Source organism: Rhinoraja longicauda, chromosome 36 (assembly GCF_053455715.1).
Source record: "Rhinoraja longicauda isolate Sanriku21f chromosome 36, sRhiLon1.1, whole genome shotgun sequence".
Lineage (NCBI taxonomy): Eukaryota > Metazoa > Chordata > Chondrichthyes > Rajiformes > Arhynchobatidae > Rhinoraja > Rhinoraja longicauda.
In genome coordinates, this window is record NC_135988.1 from 9273218 (window position 1) to 9297611 (window position 24394).

Genomic DNA, 24394 nt, shown 5'->3' on the forward strand with positions numbered 1-24394 from the left:
TCTTGGAAGAAGAGAAGTCTATTCAGGTTTTAGCGTTGCCCTTAGAAAGGTTATCTTCTCCAGCTACCATTTATACCTCCATTGAGCAAACTTGTTTGACTGAGACCCACATTGCCATGATTTCTTACCTCCCACCCTCTCACAGAGCTTCCATTTTATTCTTTCTTCCACCCACCTTTCTCTCCATCTTAAACCTGCATAATTTCTAACTTTTGTCAGAGCCGTTGATCTGAAATATTAATTCTGTTTCTCTCTCCTCTGATGCAGATAAGCATTTCCAAACTCTTCAGTTTTTACTCTGATAATCACAGCAAACCTGCTCCATGGTCAGAAATCGGCAGAGCTCAGAGGGATATCTTGCCTCTGAGAAAGTAAACTCACATCTACTCTTTATTTGTTACTTTTTTGCATATCTTTAATTCATTTGTTCTTACTCTCTCTATATCACCATCTATATCTCTCGTTTTCCTTTCCCCTGACTCTCAGTCTGAAGAAGGGTCTCGATCCAAAACATCACCCATTCCTTTTCTCCAGAGATGCTGCCTGTCCTGCTGAGTTACTCAAACTTTTTGTATCTATCTTCGGTTTAAACCAGCATCTGCAGTTCCTTCCTACCCATATTCCTCTTAAGCATTCCCTGAGGGTCAAGGGTAACTTGTTTCAAGGGCAGTTCTTTGGGTTCTGAGGTGCCTGATAAGGTCAACGAGACTTGCATGGACTCAACCACATGTAGGTTAAGGGATTTCCTGACAGACTAGCCACCTGGTCATTCCCATTAAACCAAAACTGGTGGGAAGGAACTGCAGATGCCGGCTTACACCGAAGATAGACACAAAATGCTGGAGTAACTCAAAGGGATAGGCAGCATCTCTGGAGAGAAGGAAGAAGGGTTTTGAGCTGAAATAGACAATAGACAATAGGTGCAGGAGGAGGCCATTCGGCCCTTCGAGCCAGCACCGCCATTCAATGTGATCATGGCTGATCATTCTCAATCAGTACCCCGTTCCTGCCTTCTCCCCATACCCCCTGACTCCGCTATCCTTAAGAGCTCTATCTAGCTCTCTCTTGAATGCATTCAGAGAATTGGCCTCCACTGCCTCCTGAGGCAGAGAATTCCACAGATTCACAACTCTCTGACTGAAAAAGTTTTTCCTCATCTCAGTTCTAAATGGCCTACCCCTTATTCTTAAACTGTGGCCCCTTGTTCTGGACTCCCCCAACATTGGGAACATGTTTCCTGCCTCTAACGTGTCCAACCCCTTAATAATCTTATACGTTTCGATAAGATCCCCTCTCATCCTTTTAAATTCCAGTGTACACAAGCCTACTCGCTCCAGTCTTTCAACATATCACCATCATATCATATCATATATATACAGCCGGAAACAGGCCTTTTCGGCCCTCCAAGTCCGTGCCGCCCAGTGATCCCCGTACATTAACACTATCCTACACCCACTAGGGACAATTTTTTTTACATTTACCCAGCCAATTAACCTACATACCTGTACGTCTGTACAAGCCTAATTGCTCCAGCCTTTCAACATATGACAGTCCCGCCATTCCAAATGACACCCATTCCTTCTCTCCAGAGATGCTGCCTGTCCCTTGGAGTTACTCCAGCATTTTGTGTCCATCTTCAAACCAAAACTGATATTTTGTTTTGAATGAGACTTCACTGATGGAGTTGTTCCCCCCACCCCCCTATTTGCAATCAAGAGAGAGCTGGATAGAGCTCTTAAGGATAGCGGAGTCAGGGGGTATGGGGAGAAGGCAGGAACGGGGTACTGATCGAGAATGATCAGCCATGATCACATTGACTGGCGGGACTGTCGTATGTTGAAAGGCTGGAGCAATTAGGCTTGTATACACAGGAATTTAGAAGGATGAGGGGGGATCTTATTGAAACATATAAGATAATTAGGGGATTGGACACATTAAAGGCAGGAAACATGTTCCCAATGTTGGGGGAGTCCAGAACAAGGGGCCACAGTTTAAGAATAAGGGGTAGGCCATTTAGAACGGAGATGAGGAAGAACTTTTTCAGTCAGAGAGTGGTGAAGGTGTGGCATTCTCTGCCTCAGAAGGCAGTGGAGGCCAGTTCGTTGGATGCTTTCAAGAGAGAGCTGGATAGAGCTCTTAAGGATAGCGGAGTGAGGGGGTATGGGGAGAAGGCAGGAACGGGGTACTGATTGAGAGTGATCAGCCATGATCGCATTGAATGGCGGTGCTGGCTCGAAGGGCTGAATGGCCTACTCCTGCACCTATTGTCTATTGTCTATTGTGAATGGCGGTGCTGGCTCAAAGGGCCGAATGGCCTCCTCCTGCACCTATTGTCTATTGTCTCTCCAAATTCCCTCATTCTACCCTTACACTCCCAACCTTCCTGCCATTTAGCTCTCTCCTTCTTTCTCTGCCCCAGGCAACGTGTCTCTTCATTCCTTCCATACTCCTCTCTCCACCCCTCCCACCCCATCCTTCCCCCTCACCTCCCTCTGCCTTCCACCCCCCCCCCCCTGAGAAAACCCCCCCGTGGAACAAGCGGCACGGGGAGAAGCCGGCTGCGTCTGCTTCAATCTCACGACCACCCGGCGGCGTTTTCTTGGTGAAAACCCTAAATCTCGACTCCTTTTCCTCCCTTAAATCCCCTGTGGTTTTTGGTGTGACTTTGGTGGCCAGCCTGCACATCATTTGTCATCTTCACTCCCCTCCCCTCCCCTCCCTCCCCTCCCTCCCCCTTAGAGAGAGAGCATTCCTACCCAATCTGTTTACCCAGCCGATGGTTGTTTGCACTGTACGAGAGCTACACCGGGGGGAGAGGGGGGAAAGAGATCTGACGCTTATTTAACTTGATGCTCCTGGGGCTGACGTTGCAACGCGCTCTCTCTCGATGGCTGATGGTGGAAAGTTGCAGGGACTCTCCTCGTTGCTCACTCTTTTGTCGGTCGCCCCCCTTCTCTGGAAATAATGGCAGCCTCAAAGCCACACTCTTTCGAAGCCGTAGTTAAGTACATCTTGCTCGGAGCCCTTTTCTCGCTTTGCAACGCTCAGAACGGAGAGAGCGACGAGGGTCCGTCTTGCTATGGAGGATTCGACCTGTACTTTGTTTTGGACAAGTGAGTATTTGCTCTACCTCCCCTTGGACAATAGGGTTTGCCTTTGTCCGCTGCTGCCTCCTTGCATAATCCTCACCTCAACTTTCCACAAGTTGCACTTACGTGGGACTTGTGTGCATTCTTTAAACTGGTAGCATTTGGATTCGGTGCAGTTACCAAGAAGAATTAGGACAATCTTACTGTTCGCAACGCGAGTCACAAAAAAAAAGAATTTATTGAACAAATTTAATTTTTTTGGATATTTTTAATTAATTAGGATTATCTTGCTGTTAGCAACGCAGGGGGAAAAAAACCCCAAATCATTTAATTTTGGGTATTTAAAAACAAAATCGTTCGCTTTACAGTCCTTGAGTTTATTGCCAGCTTCCCGGTTGGTCCAGATTTGCCAACATATTCCTCTCCACTCTGCTCCAGAAGTTGGGAGCTGTGGAAATATTAGTGCACTGTTAATCCTTTTGTTTCCAAATTGTGGCAGACTCTCCGCGTTGCACCGGGAGCCATCCGCTGCTCAATTAGCCCCAGTGACATTTAACTCAATAGACAATAGACAATAGGTGCAGGAGGAGGCCATTCGGCCCTTCGAGCCAGCACCGCCATTCAATGTGATCATGGCTGATCATTCTCAATCAGTACCCCGTTCCTGCTTTCTCCCCATACCCCCTGACTCCGCTATCCTTAAGAGCTCTATCCAGCTCTCTCTTTAATGCATTCAGAGAATTGGCCTCCACTGCCTTCTGAGGCAGAGAATTCCACAGATTCACGACTCTCTGACTGAAAAAGTTTTCCTCATCTCACTTCTAAATGGCCTAATCCCCTTATTCTTAAACTGTGGCCCCTGGTTCTGGACTCCCCCAACATTGGGAACATGTTTCCTGCCTCTAACGTGACCAACCCCTTAATAATCTTATACGTTGCGATAAGATCCCCTCTCATCCTTACTAAATTATTGCATCGTATGGGAGGCGCATTCCCAATCTCGTTGTACCCCTGGGTACAATGACAATAAAGATATATTGTATTGTATTGTAAAACTCAACTGTTTGTTAATAACCAACCGTATCTGAGACAAAGGGGGACGAAAATAAATTGATCACAGAACAGCTCAAAAGTTGAAGTGAGTTATGAAAGGGGTGCTTAATGAGTGAATGTAGGGGCATCAGTGCTTTGAGCGGGCGAGTTATACACAGTTAAATATAGGACTGACGTTAGTTCAATCGTCTACCTTTTTCTGGACCGATTGTGAAATATAAAACTATTAAGAAGAAAAAAAAAGTAACCGGTTTCCAGGATGTATTTATTTTGTCTGCAAGATGGCCGGGTTTTTTTTTCTGAGGAAGAATTTTGTATTTTGGTTTAACTTTGCAATGAGACCATTTGTGCGTGGAAAGCATTTTCTTGGAGGATGTAGGTTGAAAATGCAGCAATTGGTGATACAAATGATTGTGTGGGGGCATTTAACTGACATGAAGTTTCTTATTCAAGCAACTCTTCTTCTTCTTCCTCCTCCCTCCCCAAACATCTGTTTGCCACATTCTACTGTGCGGCGGCTAAATTGTACTGTCATTTTCAGGTATCGACTATTGTTCTGACTGCCTCACATGTCACATTTTTTAAACTGTGCCCTTCCTAAACAACCTCCAGGGGGCAAGTAAACCAAGGGGATTTAAACCATCCCCTGCTGAAGTTAGATTAAGCTGAACAATGGGTATTTTATCGTTGGTAAACATAAATAAACGTTGTTTACTCCCGATCAGAGAGAGTGACTGATCAGAAGCACAGAGTTACAACTTGGACTGCACGTTCTAACTTTTGGACACCTCCTAATTTTTGATAGACAATCATGAATCATAAAAGAACAATCAAGGAAAAGGCCATTTAAACCAATTTATCTTTGAAGGAATGATATATTAGTTCAATCTATCTGCAATTTTTCCTCCATGCATTCAAGAGTAATTCCAAGGATTATCTATATATGTGTAAAGGTTCCCTTTTCACATATATGTAGAAACGAAGAACTGCAGATGCTGGTTTATACTAAAAATGGACACCAAGTGCTGAAGTAACTCAGCAGATCTGGCAGCATGACAGGAGAAAATGGATGGATGATGTTTTGGGTCAGGACCCTTCTTCACACTTCAGTCACCAATTCTTTTTCTCCAGAAATGCTGACTGACCTGCTGGGTTACTCCAGCACATTGTGTCTACCTTTTCACATATATATCCCTTTACGTTGCAACTGAATCTTGTTCCACTTGCCTTTCAAACTCAACATTGAAGATTCTAACATCTTGCTTTACAAGACCATATTCTCCTTTCCTTGATACTTTTGCCCTTATATAAGAAATGATAATCTCGGCCCGATAAACAATTTACGCTCTATCGAAATCCCTCACCATTTTAAATGTCTCCGTTAAATCACCTATTAACCCTTTCTGCTTGGAGGAGAGTATTGGCATCATCTCTAGTCACTCGACTGATGATAAGAGTTTCTTCATAAGCATGCAACGAATGTAGCATAGAACAAAGAACTCGAGTTGGAGGAAAGCCAAAGTTAATCTCAGTCAAATTTTCACATCTTGGAAGAAGTGAAGGCAATTCACATTGCGTGCTGCCCTTAGAAATGCTATCTTGTTGGAAGTTAGGCTGTTGTCTTCTACTGGTCTAAAATGGATTGCATAAGCATACAGTGCAAGTCTGCAGCTACGAGAAAATTTGTCAGTGTGCCCAATATTTCCAGCTGCAATATTGTCTTGCGAAATTCGATGGAACCTATGTTATCAAACTTACTTTAGCATCCAGGAATTTTTCCATGCTGGAATGCTTTGCTAGATCGCCAAAAACAAACCAGAACCCTGAAGCTAGTGGATGTTAAAATTAGAGTCATAGAGTCGTAGAGTGATACAGTGTGGAAACAGGCCCTTCAGCCCAACTTGCCCACACCGGCCAACATGTCCCAGCCAGACGAGTCACACCTCCCCGCGTTGGGTACATATCCCTCCAAATTTATCCTGCCCATGTACCTGTCTAACTGTTTTTTAAATGTTGGGATAGTCCCTGCCTCAACTATCTCCTCAGGCAGCTCGTTCCATGCACCCACCACCCTTTGTGTGAAAAAGTTACCCCTCAGATTCCTATGAAATCTTTTCCCCTTCACCTTAAACGTATGTCCTCTGGTCCTCCTACTCTGGGCAAGAGAATCTAGATCTACCCAATCTATTCCTCTCACGATTTTATACACTGAATGGTTATGAGCATCAATGAGGAATTAATTTTTGTTGTTATGAAAATCCCATGGTCTGACATTTTTGCTATTTGGCCAGCTTAACTCAATTGCAAGGAATAGTGTCAGTATCATTGCAGAGATCCTGAGTTCGGGAAGCCTAGTCTCGTGCCACATTGTATTGTTTGAAAGACTGTGGGTATCACTGACAAAGAACATTCCTGAAAGCAGGAGGCTCCATAAAAGTTAATTGTCCCAGTTTCAATTACCCATTTGAATTCTAATCAAAGTTTCATCTTTCAACTGGTAAGAACACTCAGATTATATTAGTGGCCACGAATGGATTTTTAACGATGGGTTGCACATTAATTTCCTCGGAAAAGTTTGAGAATGCATATGGGTTAGAACAGGAAGACGCTCTTGGATCTGTCTGGCTGGGGGCTGGTTGTAATAAAGGGAGGTGTAAGACTTTCACTTTTGGCACAGTGGAAGTTGTTCTGAAACTGATTATTAAATTCCACATCATTATTTTTAAACATTTCCATTGTCTCTGCTGCTATTCATTTGCTGCCTCCTTACGCTGTGCATCCTTGCATGCACTCTCCACTTTGACTCTGGGATTCTCTACCAGCCACACTTCCTCTGAAGTGACAATGTTCTTTAACCACAACAGACCCACAAGACATAGGAGGAGAATTCAGCCCATCGAGTCTACCCCATCATTCAATCATGGCTGGTCTATTTTTCCTTCTCAACCCCATTCTCCTGCTTTTCACCCCGTAACCTTGTATGTCCTTAATAATTAAGAACAGATTAATCTCTGCTTTCAAAATACCCAATGACTCAGCCTCCACAACTGTCTGGTGGCTATGAATTCCACAGATTCACCACCCTCTGGCTGAAGAAATTCCTCCTCATCTCCATTTTAAAGGTACATCCTTTTTTTTCAGAGGCTGTGCCCTGTGGGCCTAGACTTTCCCATTACTGGAAACATCCTCTCCACATCCACTCTATCCAGGCATTTCATTATTCTGTAGGTTTCAATGACATACCACCTATTCAATAGACAATAGACTATAGGTGCAGGAGTAGGCCATTCGGCCCTTCGAGCCAGTACCACCATTCAATGTGATCATGGCTGATCATTCTCAATCAGTACCCCGTTCCTGCCTTCTCCCCATACCCCCTGACTCCGCTATCCTTAAGAGCTCTATCTAGCTCTCTCTAGAATGCATTCAGAGAATTGGCCCCCACTGGCTTCTGAGGCAGTGAATTCCACAGATTTACAACTCTCTGACTGAAAAAGTTTTTCCTCATCTCTGTTCTAAATGGCCTTCCCCTTATTCTTAAACTGTGGCCCCTGGTTCTGGGCTCCCCAAACATTGGGAACATGTTTCCTGCCTCTAACGTGTCCAACCCCTTAATAATCTTATATGTTTCGATAAGATCCCCTCTCATCCTTCTAAATTCCTTCTAAACTAGTGAGTCTAGGCCCAGAGCCACACATTCCACATACTTTAACCCAATCAGCCCCGGGATTATTCTCGTAACTATTCTGTTTCACTCTCTCGTACTGTGTACCCAGTCCCTTTCATCCTGCGACTCCCATTTATATTGTCCCAAATACCTCTCAATCCACTACCGCTTCTTAGCTCCACATTTCTAATGCTGAGGATTATTCATTGTCCATTCCTTCAATTTCCTGGGAAACAAGATGAGGGGAAAGATTTAATAGGAACACGAGGGGCAACTTATTTTACACTAAGGATGATAAGTATATGGAACAAGCTGCCGGAGGAGGTAGTTGAGGCAGGTACTATCGTAACGTTTTCAAAATATTTGGACAGGTACATGGATAGGGTATGCTGAGAGAGATATGGCCCAAATGCAGGCAGGTGGGACTGAGGCATGTTGGTCAGCATGGGTAAGATGGGCCTGTTTCCATGCAGTATATCTCTATGACTATAACTGTAAATGACTGAGTACTCAAGAAGTGTTTCATGCACATAAAAGCTAATGTGTACAAGCAAGCCACTATTGTCATTCTCCCTTTCATGTAAAATGAGACCATCTTTCAAATGATTCCAATGTCAAGTCCTTCATCCCTCTGTATTTCACTTCCATTCACTGACATTCCAGGTTTGAATAAGAAAATAACTGCAGATGCTGGTACAAATCGAAAGTATTTATTCACAAAACGCTGGAGTAACTCAGCAGGTCAGGCAGCATCTCAGGAGAGAAGGAATGGGTGACGTTTCGGGTCAAGACCCTTCTTCAGACTGATGTCAGGGGGGCGGGACAAAGGAAGGATATAGGTGGAGACAGGAAGATAGAGGGAGATCTGGGAAGGAGGAGGGGAAGAGAGGGACAGAGGAACTATCTAAAGTTGGAGAAGTCGATGTTCATACCACTGGGCTGCAAGCTGCACAGGTGAAATATATGGTTAATTGTTTGTATGTTGTAAACGATCTGCTTCACCTTGAATTGTACTGCCTGTAAAATAATAACCCAACATATATTTTAGTTATACTAACTTAGCAACAACAACAACCCATCTCCGAGGGGAGACACATTTTTGAAAGGCTGGTCATGGTTCTTCAATGGAGTTGCTGGCTGCTGTGAAGATCACAACGGTTATGAAACCAAGAGAATATCCTGCAGTGAATATTGATCTTGTGACTTTGTAGACACTGTATTGCAGTGTGTGGTATAATTTTGCACAATAAAACTCAGTGCAACTAATAATTAAGTAGAAATGAGGAACTGCAGATGCTGGTTCATACCAAAGAGTCACAAAGTGTTGGAGTAATTCAGCAGGTGACGTTTTGGGTCAAGACCCTTCTTCAGACTTTAGGTCTCGACCCAAAAGGTCACCCAGCCTCTTTCTCTAGAGATGCTGCCTGATCTGCAGAGTTATTCCAACACTTTGTGTCTATCTTTAACTAATAATTATATTGCTGAACATGTATATTCTGAAATAAATCAATACCTCCATCCAGGATTTAATGTCCCAAGTTTTGACCGTGACAGTAAGTACTCTTTAAGTTCTGACCACCAGCTCCAACTCTGTTTCTGGGATCTGTCTGAAACTGAGTGAAACCTTTGTAACATTCACCTTCTATTTGACCTCAAGTTGAGCTTTGGACCAAGATCACTAGGACTACCCAATTGAACCTCTTTAAAGTCAGAAGATTCTGCTCCTTCTAGATCTCATGTATTGGTGAAAATTTAATTCATGTCTTTGTTACCTCTTGTCTTGTTTAATCCAATGGCATTCTGATCTGTCTTCCTCATTTTACCATCTGTGAATACCATAACATCTCAGTTATGTTGTTGGTAAATTAACTCACTGGTCCCTGTGCTTGGCAGCTGACATTGTTATCTGGCGATGCATTAAAGTCCTTGTCTTTTTTAATCTATCCTTGGCCTTTCCTCTTCCTGCAATGTTACTACAACAACGTGGGCGGCACGGTGGCGCAGGGGTAGAGTTGCTGCCTTACAGCGCTTGCAGCGCCGCAGACTTGGGTTCGATCCCGACTACGGGTGCTGTCTGTGCGGGGTTTGTACGTTCTCCCCGTGACCGCATGGATTTCCTCCGAGATCTTTGGTTTCCTTCCACACTCCAAAGACGTACAGATATGTAGGTAAATTGGCTTGGTCTATGTAAAAACAATTGTCCCTCGTGTGTGCAGGATATAATGTTAATATGCGGTGATCGCTGGACGATGCGGACTCGGTGGGCCGAAAGGCCTGTTTCAACTCTGTACCTCTAAACTAAATAAACTAAACTAAACTACCTACACTGTTCTAATTTTGACTCCTTGCACTAAATGTAATTGCTTCACCGGTAGTAAGACTATCTTTGGCTGCCAAGTCCGAAAACTCTAACACTTCCTTGGGCAATTTGTCCAGCTTTCTACCTTTAGGACACTCCTTAAGAATATATCACTGTTTATTGACCAGGCATTTTTTGTCATCAGTTAATATCTCCTGGTTTGCTACAGTATTACGTTTTACCTGGTAACATTCCTCTGAAGTTCTTCAGGATGATCTTGCTTTATTAAAGGTGCTATTTCAATAGGAGTTATTACTAAACTACATTCAATAATGCAAAGCATCATTTCAACACACGGCATGGTGGAGCAACATTGCCATTTAATGTAGACACAAGGAACTGTAGCTGCTGGAATCTTGAGCAAAAGACAAAGCTCTGGAGTAGCTCAATTGGTTAGCATCTGTGGAGGACATGGATAGGTGACATTTTGGGGAGGTATCATTTTTCAAACTGAATCTAGTGATGGGGGGGGGAGGGGGGGGGGTGAGGGGGAGCTGGAAAAGTGATGCGGGTGTAACAAAGCCTGGCAAGTGATAGATGGATAAGGGTGAGGGGGGTTTGATAGGCAGATGGGTGGAGCAGGTGACAAAGCAAGGCTGGAGATGAGAAGTCCGAAGAATGGGTCCCAACCAAAAACATTGTCCATCCATAACCCCCACAGATGCTGCCTGACCCACTGAGTTAGTCCAGCACTTTGTATTTTGCCACTTAATGTGGATGGTTCTGGACTTTCCAAATAACTTTTCATGAAGCCAATATTTCTTTAGAATTCCCTTCTGTAAAACCTTTTTCTGCTCTCCCTCACTCAGTCCTTTCTAAAGACCCAGGCTTGAGCAGGCTTTCATTTCACTTTCAATTATCATGAACATTTCCAGTTGCAAGAAGGTTGGGATATTGTTTTCGGGTGTTAAAGGGGGTGCCCAGGTACAAGGTGTTAGTATTTTGATTGTAGCTACTCCTTCAGTGCAAGCGTTATTCCTCGCGCTTGCCCCCATGTTAAGTTGTTTCGGTTTGTCATGTATCTGACATAGACCCGTTTACACGTGGATGCAAACACTGTTTTGCGCATGAAATGAGGGAGCGAGGGAGAAACTCACGGGAGGCCTTCCTCTCTTAGCTTGAGAGTTTACAGCTTGGCACGAGTGTGGAACTTCAATAGCATAACGTCGTTATTTAAGGCAAGGAAACAAATGGAAAAAATGATGCCGCTGGGAGTGTTACTGAGAGGTTTAACAGTGTGTGATGTTCAAGTATTTAACAGTTTATGCCTTCTACTGCAAGAGCATTGGTTTAGTATTACCTACGGTACCAATAGCCAATAGCATTGCCAATTGCTACCAATAGTACCAATGGTCACCATTTTCTTGCAAGTATTGATCCGTTACCCGTGAAGTGCTCTGAGGTGCTTCTGATAGACACGATAAGAGTTTGAAAAGAACAATGGACTTGGACTTTACAGTCACCGTTTGTGATATGCATTCACCGGTAGGATGCAGGAAGGCAATGGAGCAAGCAATTGCATTATTGCTTCCACAACCCTGGATCATAATAGCATTGCATCAAGCATCCTCAGCATTTACAAGGGTCAATTAGTCTAAAGTGCAGGAGATTTTGTGAAACTGCGTTCCACTTTTGAAAATAATGCATTTCTCTGAACTATTGCTTAACTAAAAGATATACCAAAATGTTTAAAAAATGCAATGTATCCAATGCCTGCAATGTATCAACTTGATGCTGAAGCGATTTTACTGCTCGAGTGGCTGTAGTTTCTGCAGTTTGGCCTAGTTTGGTTTGGAATCCTGTTATGGGCTTGAACATGCAAATGTAAACTGACTGTGTAATTCTCCCTTAGCGCTGTGCTGGGCTATCCAAGCTGCTGACCTTCTGGCCAGAGTTGTGCCCTACCATGGCGTCCGGTGGATGCAAACAAATCCGGTGATTTTACTTGGTATGGATGTTAGGTTATTATTGCCACGTGTGCCGATATACAGTGAACAGCTTTGAGTTGCGTGCTATCCAGGCTAGTCATACCATGCATGAGTACAACAGCTTGCACAAAAAAGAGAAAGGAAACAGAGCAGAAAAAATATAGTGTTACAACTGCAGAAAAAGTGCAGATTTTTAAAAAAGTGTAACAAGGTAGGTTGGGAGACTGGGAATACATTTAAAGAAGAGCAATGAAATTACGATATTATTCAATATTTTAATTCTGGTGATTAAACCATGTAAATTATTTAAACCATGTGAAGTATGGTTAAATTGAGTCATTTATCTAATTGGTTGCTTGTGGGATTTTGTTTTTTCTGTGTGTAAATTGATTGATGTATTTGCCTTTGGAACAAGGGAAATTTGGTGTTAAATGCTTTTGACAATCTGAAAACACTCATGTTAATAGATAGCTGCATAGTGCCATCAAAATGTCTTTCAACAGTTTTGAGAGATAATTGTCCTTTGTGTGGCAGTAAGTGGCAGGGTGCAGGGTGACTTGGACAGGTTGTGTGAGTGGGCGGATGCATGGCAGATGCAGTTTAATGTGGATAAGTGTGAGATTATCCACTTTGGTGGTAAGAATAGGAAGGCAGAGTATTATCTGAATGGTGGCAAGTTAGGAAAAGGGGACGTACAACGAGATCTGAGTGTCCTAGTGCATCAGTCACTGAAAGGAAGCATGCAGGTACAGCAGGCGGTGAAGAAAGCCAATGGAATGTTGGCCTTCATAACAAGAGGAGTTGAGTATAGGAGCAAAGAGGTCCTTCTGCAGCTGCACAGGGCCCTAGTGAGACCGTACCTGGAGTACTGTGTGCAGTTTTGGTCTCCAAATTTGAGGAAGGATATTCTTGCTATTGAGGGCGTGCTAGCTCGAAGGGCCGAATGGCCTCCTCCTGCATCTATTGTCTATAAGTGGTAGAAGCTGGGGGGGTCTGATGAGAATGTTGGAAAAATAGAGGTTTAGAGATACAGCATGGAAACAAGCCCTTTGGCCCACCGAGCCCGCACTGTCCAACAATCACCTGTACACTAGTTCTATCCTACACACTGGGGGCAATTTTACAGAAGCCAATTAACCTACAAACTTTCACGTCTTTAGAAGGAAAGCAGAGCACCCAGAGAAAACCCATGCGGTCGCAGGGAGAACGCGCAAACTCCATACAGACAGCACCCCTAGTCAGTATCGAACCCGGGTCTCTGGCACTGTGAGGCAGCAACCCCATTGCTGCGCCACTGTGCCGCCCTGGTACGTTACAGGGAAATTACTAAGGAAATATAAATCTTTGGAAATATAGTTCTTTGAGCTGGCATAGATTTGATGGGATGAATAGTGGCTTCTTGTGTTGTAAGGACATTTGGAAAGAATTCCACTATATGGAATTACATTACATAGACCATTTGCTCTATCGATCTCATGTCGATGTCCCTGCTTCACATGGGCCTACTGAAACTATACTACATCTTGATTGTGGTGCAGAGGAGGTTTACTGACATGTTCACAAAATGTTGGAGCAACTGGGCGGCACGGTAGCGCAGCGGTAGAGCTGCTGCTTTACAGCAAATGCAGCGCCGGAGACTCAGGTTCGATCCTGACTACGGGTGCTGCACTGTAAGGAGTTTGTACGTTCTCCCCGTGACCTGCGTGGGTTTTCTCCGAGATCTTCGGTTTCCTCCCACACTCCAAAGACGTACAGGTATGTAGGTTAATTGGCTGGGTAAATGTAAAAATTGTCCCTAGTGGGTGTAGGATAGTGTTAATGTACGGGGATCGCTGGGCGGCACGGACTTGGTGGGCCGAAAAAGGCCTGTTTCCGGCTGTATATATATGATAACTCACTGGGTCAGACAGCATCTCTGGAGAACATGGATAGGTGATGTTTCGGGTCTGAACCCTTCTTCAGGCTGATTGTAGGGGGGGGGGGGCAGGAAAGATAGCCGGGAGAGGTGGGGTAGGACAGACCCTCGCTGGCAATAGTCGAACACAGGCAGGGGGGGGGGGGGGGTTAAAAGGCAGATTATTGGACAAATGCCAGAGATATAGGGACGGCTGTGAGTCCAAAGGTATGTTGGTTAATTGGCTGGGTAAATGTAAAAAAAATTGTCCCTAATGTGTGTAGGATAGTGTTAATAGTGTTAGTGTGCGGGGATCACTGGGCGGCGCGGACTTGGTGGGCCGAAAAGGCCTGTTTCCGCGCTGTATATATATGATATGATATATGATATGATTGAGAAGTGTTACGCTTGGAGATAGAAACGTTGCAAATTGTGTATCCATTGTAAACGGTACAAGTGGTGGGTGAGGCGGAGGGAAGGGGAATGGGAATTGATGCGAGGGGGGGGGGGGGGGGTTAAGTCATTATCAGCGACAAGCATAGGTTGGACTGTTGAGAACGATTAAGAGGTTCCTTAAAAGAGGCTTTCACGTTGATGAAGGATTTGAGAGAGGAAATGGAGAAAGATTGTTCCGGTTGATGAACCAGTTGCCATAAACTTATCAATGACAAGTAGAGTGGTGATGAAATGCTTTTCCTCTATTACCAGGATATGCAATGTCCCACCTGAAAACGTGGTGAAAGTTGACACCATAGATAATTTTAGGAAGGAAGGAAAGAAAAAGGAGAGAAACCTACAGTAAGAGTGATGAAATAATGTATGAGGTAAAGGATCATTTATCTTAGAAAGAGCCAGCACAATCACAATCAGCACTCAGTCTCACTGTGAGACACAGGTTCCGATGGTTGTCTCCATCTTTGACCATCCTCTCTTGTTACTACCGGGCCTACCTACCGGGAGGAGGTGGCTGATCTGGCACTCTGGTGTCAGGACAATAGCCTCCTCTTGAATGTCAAAAAAACTAAGGAAGCTGATTGTGGACTTTAGAAGGGCTCAACATCCAAGGACGTACACGCCACTGGAGATAAATGGGTCTACTGTGGAAAGGGTGAGCAGTCTTAAATACCTGGGAGTCCACATCAAAGAGGATCTGACATGGGCAACGCACATTGCCGCACTGGTGGGTAAGGCAAAGCAGTGCCTTTACCACCTTAGACAGCTGAGGAAATTCAGAGTGCCTCTGAGGATCCTTCATTGCTTCTACTCTGGGGCTGTAGAGAGCATCCTGTCCGGCAACATCACAATCTGGTTTGGGAACAGCTCTGCCCAGGGCAGGAAGGCTCTGCGGGGAGTAGTGCGTTCGGCTGAACGCACCATGGGAACTACACTCACCCCCCTGCAGGACCTATACATCAGGAGGTGCAGATCCAGAACCAGCAACATTATGGGGGACCCCTAGCACCCCAGCAACGGACTGTTCCAGCTGCTACGGCAAACGCCTCCGCTGTCACGCTGTGAAAACGGAGAGGATGAGACGGAGTTTCTTCCCACAGGCCATCAGGACTGTTAACTCCAGGGACTAAATTTTGTCTTTTCTGTATTAACTTTTATTTATATGCTGTAACTGTAATTCTTTTTTGCACAATCGGCAGATTGTGAATCCACAATCCACAATTGCCACTTTCATTTCACTGCACATCGTGCATGTGTATGTGACAAATAAACTTGACTTGACTTGACTTGACTTGACTTGACTTGACTACTTTGAAGTTGTTGTCACTGAGAATGATCAGTTTTTCAAAGTTGGTGCTTATCCATGGTGGTCTGATGCTGTTTTGGCCTTTGGGTTGCAGTCCTTTAGGTACAGAGACAGTCGTCAAATACTTCCAGGCACATAGGGGGACAAGTTTATCTCTGATCACCATTACTAAATGTGTGCGGGATTTAAAATGCCATCAGTATTCACCTCCCATATCTTCAGTTCCATTGACTTCAATCCAGAAGTGCATTTCCAACTCTCAAGTGTGATCAGGCAAACAAGTTAATGGAGATTATATTGAATAAGATTCTAATTCCAGGTCACTTACAGGCCACATTACCTATTAACGGTTCAAGCATTCTGCTGGGCATATATACCACAAAGGATTTAATCCATTCTCTGTACTCACGTATGATTGAAAGCTAAATTGACTTTTGGAAATCCATTAAAATTTATCCTTAGACTTGTGATGTGTTTTAATTTTTTTTAATTACTGACCCTTCAGTCTATTTATTCTTTGACTCTTGATAGACACAAAATGCTGGAGTAACTCAGCAGGTCAGGCAGCATCTCTGGAAAAATGACCTCCATAGATGCTGCCTGTCCCACTGAGTTACTGCAACATTTTGTGTCCACCTTTGGTGTAAACCAGCATCTGTAGTTCCTTCCTACATATTTGACGATTGATGTGCACCCATTTCTGGACAGTAAGTTCACAATGCTTTTTCCTTCTTGGGAGAGCTGCTTCTTCCTACCTCCAAATGAGCCACACTAGAAGCTTACTATATCCATTATGGTGCTTCAAGATTCAATATTCAAGATTCAATTTAATTGTCACATGTACCAATTAAGGTACAGTGAAATTCGAGTTACCATACAGCCATACTAAGTAAAAAGCAACAAGACACACAGCCACATAAAATAAAATTTAACATAAACATCCACCAAAGCAGAATCCACATTCCTTACTGTGATGAAAAGTAATAAAGTTCATCATTTTCCTCTTTGTTCCTTTACAGGGAGATTATACAGTGATTGAAGCCTGCTCCCAACATTCTGTGCTAATTACGTTATATTGAAGATATTGTACTGACAACATCAATATTGACTAAATCTTCAACATTATTAATTGCCAGTGTGAAACGTCTAGACTACACCGTTTAAATACCAGTTTTTGTTTTTATAACCCCCGAGATTCCTCATAGTAGCACTAGGCAATTAACATTATTGTGTAGCTTCCTGCCTGGCAGAGTGCCTTCAAAATTATGATTGTTCCCTTGTGGCTTTGGATCAAAAACCTCTTAATAATCGGACAGATTTATCAATGCTCACTACATTTGTTGTTCATTGAGCCATATTACTGTCCAGCGTGTTCTTATTTATGATACAGCAGACCAATTACTTTATTGGTTTGTCCAACTCGTGGAGTTGTATCAACTACTCCTGCCCATTGTCGTTAAGTAGTCCAACATTATCTATATGTTTAGAAATACATACAGCATAGAACCAGACCCTTCAGCCCAGCGAGTCCACACCGACCATCGATCACCCGTACGCCAGTTCTATGTTAGACTAGAGCAGCGTTTCTCAACCTTTTTACCCTTGCAAAACCCTTGAAATAATTTTCATGTCTCAGGGAACCACTACATAAAAATGATTATATATCTTTATTAATCTCTTTTCTCTTTCATAAACTTAAAGTTCATAAGGCAAACAATACACATAAGCTTTTCATAAACTACAAAAACATACATAAACACAAACTTTTCATAAACTAACTAAAATAAACATAAACATACTTAAATTTTTTTAATTCATAAAATTACGAATGTTAAATTAAACACAAAAATGACTCATAAATGCATTTACATATGATTAACCTATTTATCATATGGCTTATGATAAAGCCATATCATAAGCCATATGGTATGATATGGCTCGCGGAACCCTAGGGGTCCTGGGAACCGCAGTTGAGAAACGCGTGACTAGAGAGTGCAGGGCAGTCAGATGGAGACAAGCAGAGGGTAGGGGGTCAAAGCCTAAGTTCTAATGTTTACTTTGATGTAGTTGAAGATTTATCATCACCTACTTTTATTAAGTGTTTTCAGTAAAGAAAATGGGTCATTCAGCCCAACAGTTCTAGTTTTAGAGATAATAAAGTGTGGAATATGGCCCTTTGGCCCATCAAGTTCATGCTGACCATCAAACACTCGCTCTATGTCCCATACACTAGGGGGAATTTAAAGCAGCCTATTAATCTACAAACCTACACGTCTCTGGAATATGGGAAGAACATGGAGCACCCGGATGAAACCCATACCAGTCACAGGGAGAACGTACAAACTCTGCCCAGGGTGATAATTCATGGAACAACATTACATCATCTCAGACTAAAAGGATGTTCCTCCAGGAAGGAGATGAGGAGGAACTTCTTTAGTCAGAGGGTGGTGAATCTGTGGAACTCATTGCCACAGAAGACTGTGGAGGCCAAGTCAATGGATATTTTTAAGGCAGAGATAGATAGATTCTTGGTTAGTACGGGTGTCAGGGGTTATGGGGAGAAGGCAGAAGAATGGGGTTGAGAGGGGGAGATAGATCTGACATGGTTGAATGGTGGAGTAGACTTGATGGGCCGAAGGGCCTAATTCTGCTCCTATCACTAATGAGGCACGGTGCAGTTTCCAGCCTTGTTCGCATTTTTTGAGAATGATTCCATTATTCCCATTTGACACCTTGTGTGAACTCAGGTTTTGCTTTTTACTTCTGTTACTACACATCACTTTGGCCTGCACTGTCATCTTATTTGTCTTTTAATCTTAGAGTTTAGAGACACGGCAGGAAAACGGGGCCCTTCAGCCCACCGAGTCCACGCTGATCATTGATCACCCGTTCACACTAGTTCTATGTTATCCCACTTTCTCATCCACTCCCATCACACGAGGAGAGCACATTACAGAGGGCCAATTAACCCACAAATCCGCAATGCCTTTGTGATGTGGGAGGAAACTGGAGCACCCAGAGGAAACCCATGTGGTCACAGAGAGAATGTGCAAACTCCACACAGACAACACCCAAGGTCAGGATCAAACCCAGGCCTCTGACGCTATGATCTCAGATCTCTCATGCCTCCAACATCAAAGAATTTTGCTACCGTTCTGTTCTTCATTTACCATTTCTCTGCATCTTAAACGGTTTAACATGGATTTTTTGAGGTCACCGACTTGAGACTTCCATTCCCTGCAGGTTCCGCTGGGTCTGCTAAATACTTCTGGCATTTTCTGTTTTCACTTGCTAATTGCTTCACATCTTTGGATCCATTGCACAGTGTGGTGGTAGTGTTTGGAACAACTGTTTTCTACCTGCACAGAAGGTAATTTAAAATGTACAGAATATTCACATATAAACTATGTCATCCCTGTCAGAGAAGAACTGTTTTATGATGTGGGTGCATCAAAGGAGCAGATTTCAGATTTTTTTTTTAGTTCAGCTGAGAGATACAGCATGGAAACAGGCTCTTCGGCCCATTGATTCCAGCCAGACCATCAACTTCGTCTATGTTCTATAGATTCAGGATCAGTTCCATGTTCTATAGATTCAGGATCAGTTCCTGTGGATTGGAGGGTAGCAAATGTTATCCCACTTTTTAAGAAAGGAGGGAGAGAGAAAACGGGTAATTATAGACCAGTTAGTCTGACATCAGTGGTGGGGAAGATGCTGGAGTCAATTATAAAAGACGAAATTGCTGAGCATTTGGATAGCAGTAACAGGATCATTCCGAGTCAGCATGGATTTACGAAGGGGAAATCATGCTTGACAAATCTACTGGAATTTTTTGAGGGTGTAACTAGGAAAATTGACAGGGGAGAGTCAGTGGATGTGGTGTACCTCGACTTTCAGAAAGCCTTCGACAAGGTCCCACATAGGAGATTAGTGGGCAAAATTAGAGCACATGGTATTGGGGGTAGGGTACTGACATGGATAGAAAATTGGTTGACAGACAGAAAGCAAAGAGTGGGGATAAATGGGTCCCTTTCGGAATGGCAGGCAGTGACCAGTGGGGTACTTTTAATCCCTTCATCTAAGTCATTAATGTATATCGTAAATAGCTGGGGTTCGGTGCTGGGACCCCAGCTATTTACGATATACATTAATGACTTAGATGAAGGGATTAAAAGTACCATTAGCAAATTTGCAGATGATACTAAGCTGGGGGGTAGTGTGAATTGTGAGGAAGATGCAATAAGGCTGCAGGGTGACTTGGACAGGTTGTGTGAGTGGGCGGATACATGGCAGATGCACTTTGGAAGTAAGAATAGAAAGGCAGATTATTATCTGAATGGTGTCAAGTTAGGAAGAGGGGATGTTCAACGAGATCTGGGTGTCCTAGTGCATCAGTCACTGAAAGGAAGCATGCAGGTACAGCAGGCAGTGAAGAAAGCCAATGGAATGTTGGCCTTCGTAACAAGAGGAGTTGAGTATAGGATACAGCTCTTAAGGATAGTGGAGTGAGGGGGTATGGGGAGAAGGCAGGAACGGGGTACTGATTGAGAGTGATCAGCCATGATCGCATTGAATGGCGGTGCTGGCTCGAAGGGCTGAATGGCCTACACCTGCACCTATTGTCTATTGTCTATAAGATGGGTTCCGACCTCTAACGTCACTTATTCCTTCTCTCCAGAGATGCTGAATTACTCCAGCATATTGTGCCTATCTTTCAAAGGTTTCAAAGGTCTTTTATTGTCACGTGTACCAATTAAGGTACAGTGATATTCATATCACCGTACAGCCATTCTTAGAAAAAAGCAACAAGACACACAACTACATAAAAGTTAACATAAACATCCACCGCAGAGGATTCCCCGCATTCCTCACTGTGATGGAAGGCAAAGAAGTCCAATCTTCTTCCCTCATCTTTGGACCATCGATCACCCGTTCATTCTAGTTCTAGGTTATCCCACTTTCGCATCCATTCCCTGCATACTGGGGCAATTTTCGGAGTCCATTCAACATACAAACCTGCATGATTTTGGGATGTGGAGGAAGGTGAGGCACCTGGAGGAAACCCATGTGGTCACGAGGAGAACGTGCAAAGTCCACATATTCGAGGTCAAGATGGAATCTGCTGAGGTGGCACCTCTACCAGCTGTGCCACCTCTATCAGCTGTGCCACAATGCCACCCCCATGTTGGATATCTACCTGGCTATAACTAGTGGTTGAATTCTCCGTAATAATGAAAGATAATGACACCATTGGAAAGGTGCCCCCCCCCCCCCACAAATGGTTGAAATAGGAGTTCACTGTGTTGTCCCTATTGTGTGGGGAATGGATGAGAAAATGGGATAACATAGAACTATTGCAAACAGACGATCAATGGTCAGCATGGACTCGATGGGCCAAAGGGCCGGTTGCCATGCCGTATCTCTAAACCAAAAGAAGGAAAATAATCCCTCTGCATCTCTAGACTTCAGAGATACAGCTTGGAACCAAACCCTTTGGCCCACCGAGTCCGCCACGACCATCGATCAACCCATGCACTGGCACTATCCGACACTCCAGGGGTAATTTACAATTTACAGAAGCCAATTAACTTTCAAACCTGTGCGTCTTTGGAGTGTGGGAAGAAACCCAGGTACACAGAGGTAACCCATGCAGTCACAGGGTGAACGTACAAACTCCATACAGTCAGCAGCCATGGTTAGGATCGAACCCGGGTCTCTGACGCTGCAAGGCAGCAACTCTACCGCTGCTCCACTGTGCTGCCCTGAATCTCTTTAAGAATTCATTATTTCAGGACATCCCAAAACACTTGAGAACAACAACTAAATTCAGAATTTAGCCATTGCTGTAAAGTAGACAACATAGCAGTCAATTCAAATAGTCCCACAAATGGCAATGCATGTCTGTTATTCAATATGACTGTGGCTGATCTTTTATCAATGTGCTCCTTTCCTGTATTAACCTTTTCTCAATTCCCTCCATATCCAAACATCTGCCTCTCTCTGGGTTAAGTAGTCTTCATGATTATGCCTCCATAACACTCTTTAGTTTAGTTTAGTTTAGTTTAGTTTAGTTTAGTTTAGAGATACAGTGCGGAAACAGGCCCTTCGACCTACCGAGTCCGCGCCGCCCAGCGATCCCTGCACATTAACACGATCCTACGCACACAAGGGACAATTTACAATTATACCAAGCCAATTAACCTACAAACCTGTATGTCTTTCGAGTGCAGGCGGCACGGTAGCGCAGCGGTAGAGTTGCTGCTTTACAGCGAATGCAGCGCCGGAGACTCAGGTTCGATCCTGACTACGGGTGCTGCACTGTAAGGAGTTTGTACATTCTCCCCGTGACCTGCGTGGGTTTTCTCCGAGATCTTCGGTTTCCTCCCACACTCCAAAGACGTACAGGTATGTAGGTTAATTGGCTGGGTAAATGTAAAAATTGTCCCTAGTGGGTGTAGGATAGTGTTAATGTACGGGGATCGCTGGGCGGCACAGACTTGGAGGGCCGAAAAGGCCTGTTTCCGGCTGTATATATATGATATGATGATGATGATGAAACCAGAGCACCCGGAGATAACCCATCCCTGTGTGGGAGATTCTAAACGTTCACTGAGGAAACATACTTTCTCCATCTTGAATGACATTTCGTTTGAGACTGTGAGTCCTAGCTATAGATGCCCAGCCAAAGAGGACAATATTCTCCTTGCAGCTACCCTATCAATGCTTCTAAGTACTTCAGTTTCAATATGCTTTTGTTGTGTGTCATGAGATATTTCATGCCTGCCTAACGTCTTGGTTTAACACCTCATTCAAAAAGACAGTGCTTCTGACTATGTAGCACAGCTTCAATATGACGATTAATTTTTGTGATCACAAATTGGATTTGAATTCACCAACATCTGGTTAGGGCGGCAGAGTGGCTCAGTGGTGGAGTTACGGCCTTACAGCACCAGAGATCCTGACTATGGGTGCTTGTCTGTACAGAGTATCTACCTTCTCCCTGTGACCTGCGTGGATTTTCTCCGAGATCTTCGGTTTCCTCCCACACTCCAAAGACGTAAGGGGTTTATAGGCTAATTGGCTTGGTATCAAAATGCAACATTGTCCCAAGTGTGTGTAGGATAGTGTTAATGTGCGAAAATTGCTGGACGGCACGGACTCAGTGGGCCGAAGGGCCTGTTCTGCGGTGTATCTCCAAACCAGATTAAACAAGAGTATTTCCTATCATCCGGGGCTGACTCTCATGAAAGCTCCCCTGATGTTTCCAGGTTAGAAACCTGTCTGCTTTCTGTTTGAAGGAGATGAATATTTTTTTCCCAAATAGACTCCAGAATCTTAGACTGCAGTGGGACCATGAATATCTCAGAGCAGCAATTCAGCCTATTTCATTTCACAACAGCTCTGCTGCAGCTATCATTTGCAGTGGTATCTTAAAACACTTGTCTGCAAGCCAACAGATTGTGCAATTGCTGTTAATCTTTCAAACCACGGACTATTTCAGACGCATTTGTTTTTTTCCAACTTGGAAGCCTCAGGATTTCAGCTGGAGTAAATAGGCAATTGCTTGAGATAATCGGCTGGTAAGGCAGCATCTGTGGAGAAGAAAAACAGAGTTGACGTCTCATGTCTTTGGTTAGGGACTGTCCTAATTTCACTTCCTACAAGAACACAGTGGTTTGATTAACCCACTGTAGGTTAACAATGTTGTAGGTTGACAAAGGCAACAATTTTTCTGTGCCAAAGAATAAGATTTTATGAGCCATCTATGTGCCACAGTTCTGAGTAATACATTGGAAATGAAGTGTGGCAGTATGTTTCTGAGTAACTCAGCATCTCTGGGGGAGAAAAGGAAAAGGTGACGTTTTGGGTTGAGACCCATCATCAGGCTATTCCTTTGCTCCAGAGATGCTGCCTGACCCCGCTGAGTTACTTCAGCATTTTGTGTCCACCTTCAGTGTAAACCAAGCCAATTAACCTACAGACCTGTATATCTTTGGAGTGTCGGAGGAAACCAGAGCACCTGGAGGTAACCCATCCCTGTGTGGGAGATTCTGCAGTTCCTTCTTACACAGTAATCTGAGCATTAGTCAAATTCGGCCTTGATTCTTTTGACACCAATCATGGGATTAGAATGAATTCAGGCATCATTTCTTTGCCTTCAGCACACAATCGAAGCTGATGTTTCAACATTGTACTGGGACTGTATTTGGCATGGTGGAAAGTTAAATAGAGGCTCAGGCGAACACAAAAGAACCCATGATAACACTCATGCAGTGATTCACCCATCATCCGACATAATATTTAACCTTACAATAGACAATAGGTGCAGGACGAGGCCATTCGGCCCTTCGAGCCAGCACCGCCATTCAATGTGATCATGGCTGATCATTCTCAATCAGTACCCCGTTCCTGCCTTCTCCCCATACCCCCTGACTCCGCTATCCTTAAGAGCTCTATCCAGCTCTCTTTTGAATGCATTCAGAGAATTGGCCTCCACTGCCTTCTGAGACAGAGAATTCCACAGATTCACAACTCTCTGACTGAACTACATCAGGGAAAATGATTGGTTTATTTCAGTTTAGTTTATTGTCACATGTACCGAGGTACAGGGAAAAGCTTTTGTTGCATGCTAGCCCATCAGCATG

General features: G+C 43.8%; 1 protein-coding gene across 1 annotated transcript in view; it reads left to right on the plus strand.

Moving 5' to 3' along the window:
* Positions 1 to 2775: 2775 nt before the first annotated feature.
* The window catches only part of LOC144610460 (anthrax toxin receptor 1-like), a 198820-nt gene continuing 177201 nt past the window's right edge, over positions 2776 to 24394 (plus strand). Inside the window, exon 1 of the mRNA XM_078429186.1 lies at positions 2776 to 3113. Within this exon, the coding sequence (XP_078285312.1) occupies positions 2965 to 3113 (149 nt within the window). The 5' untranslated portion in view covers positions 2776 to 2964. The remainder of the gene's footprint in view (positions 3114 to 24394) is intronic.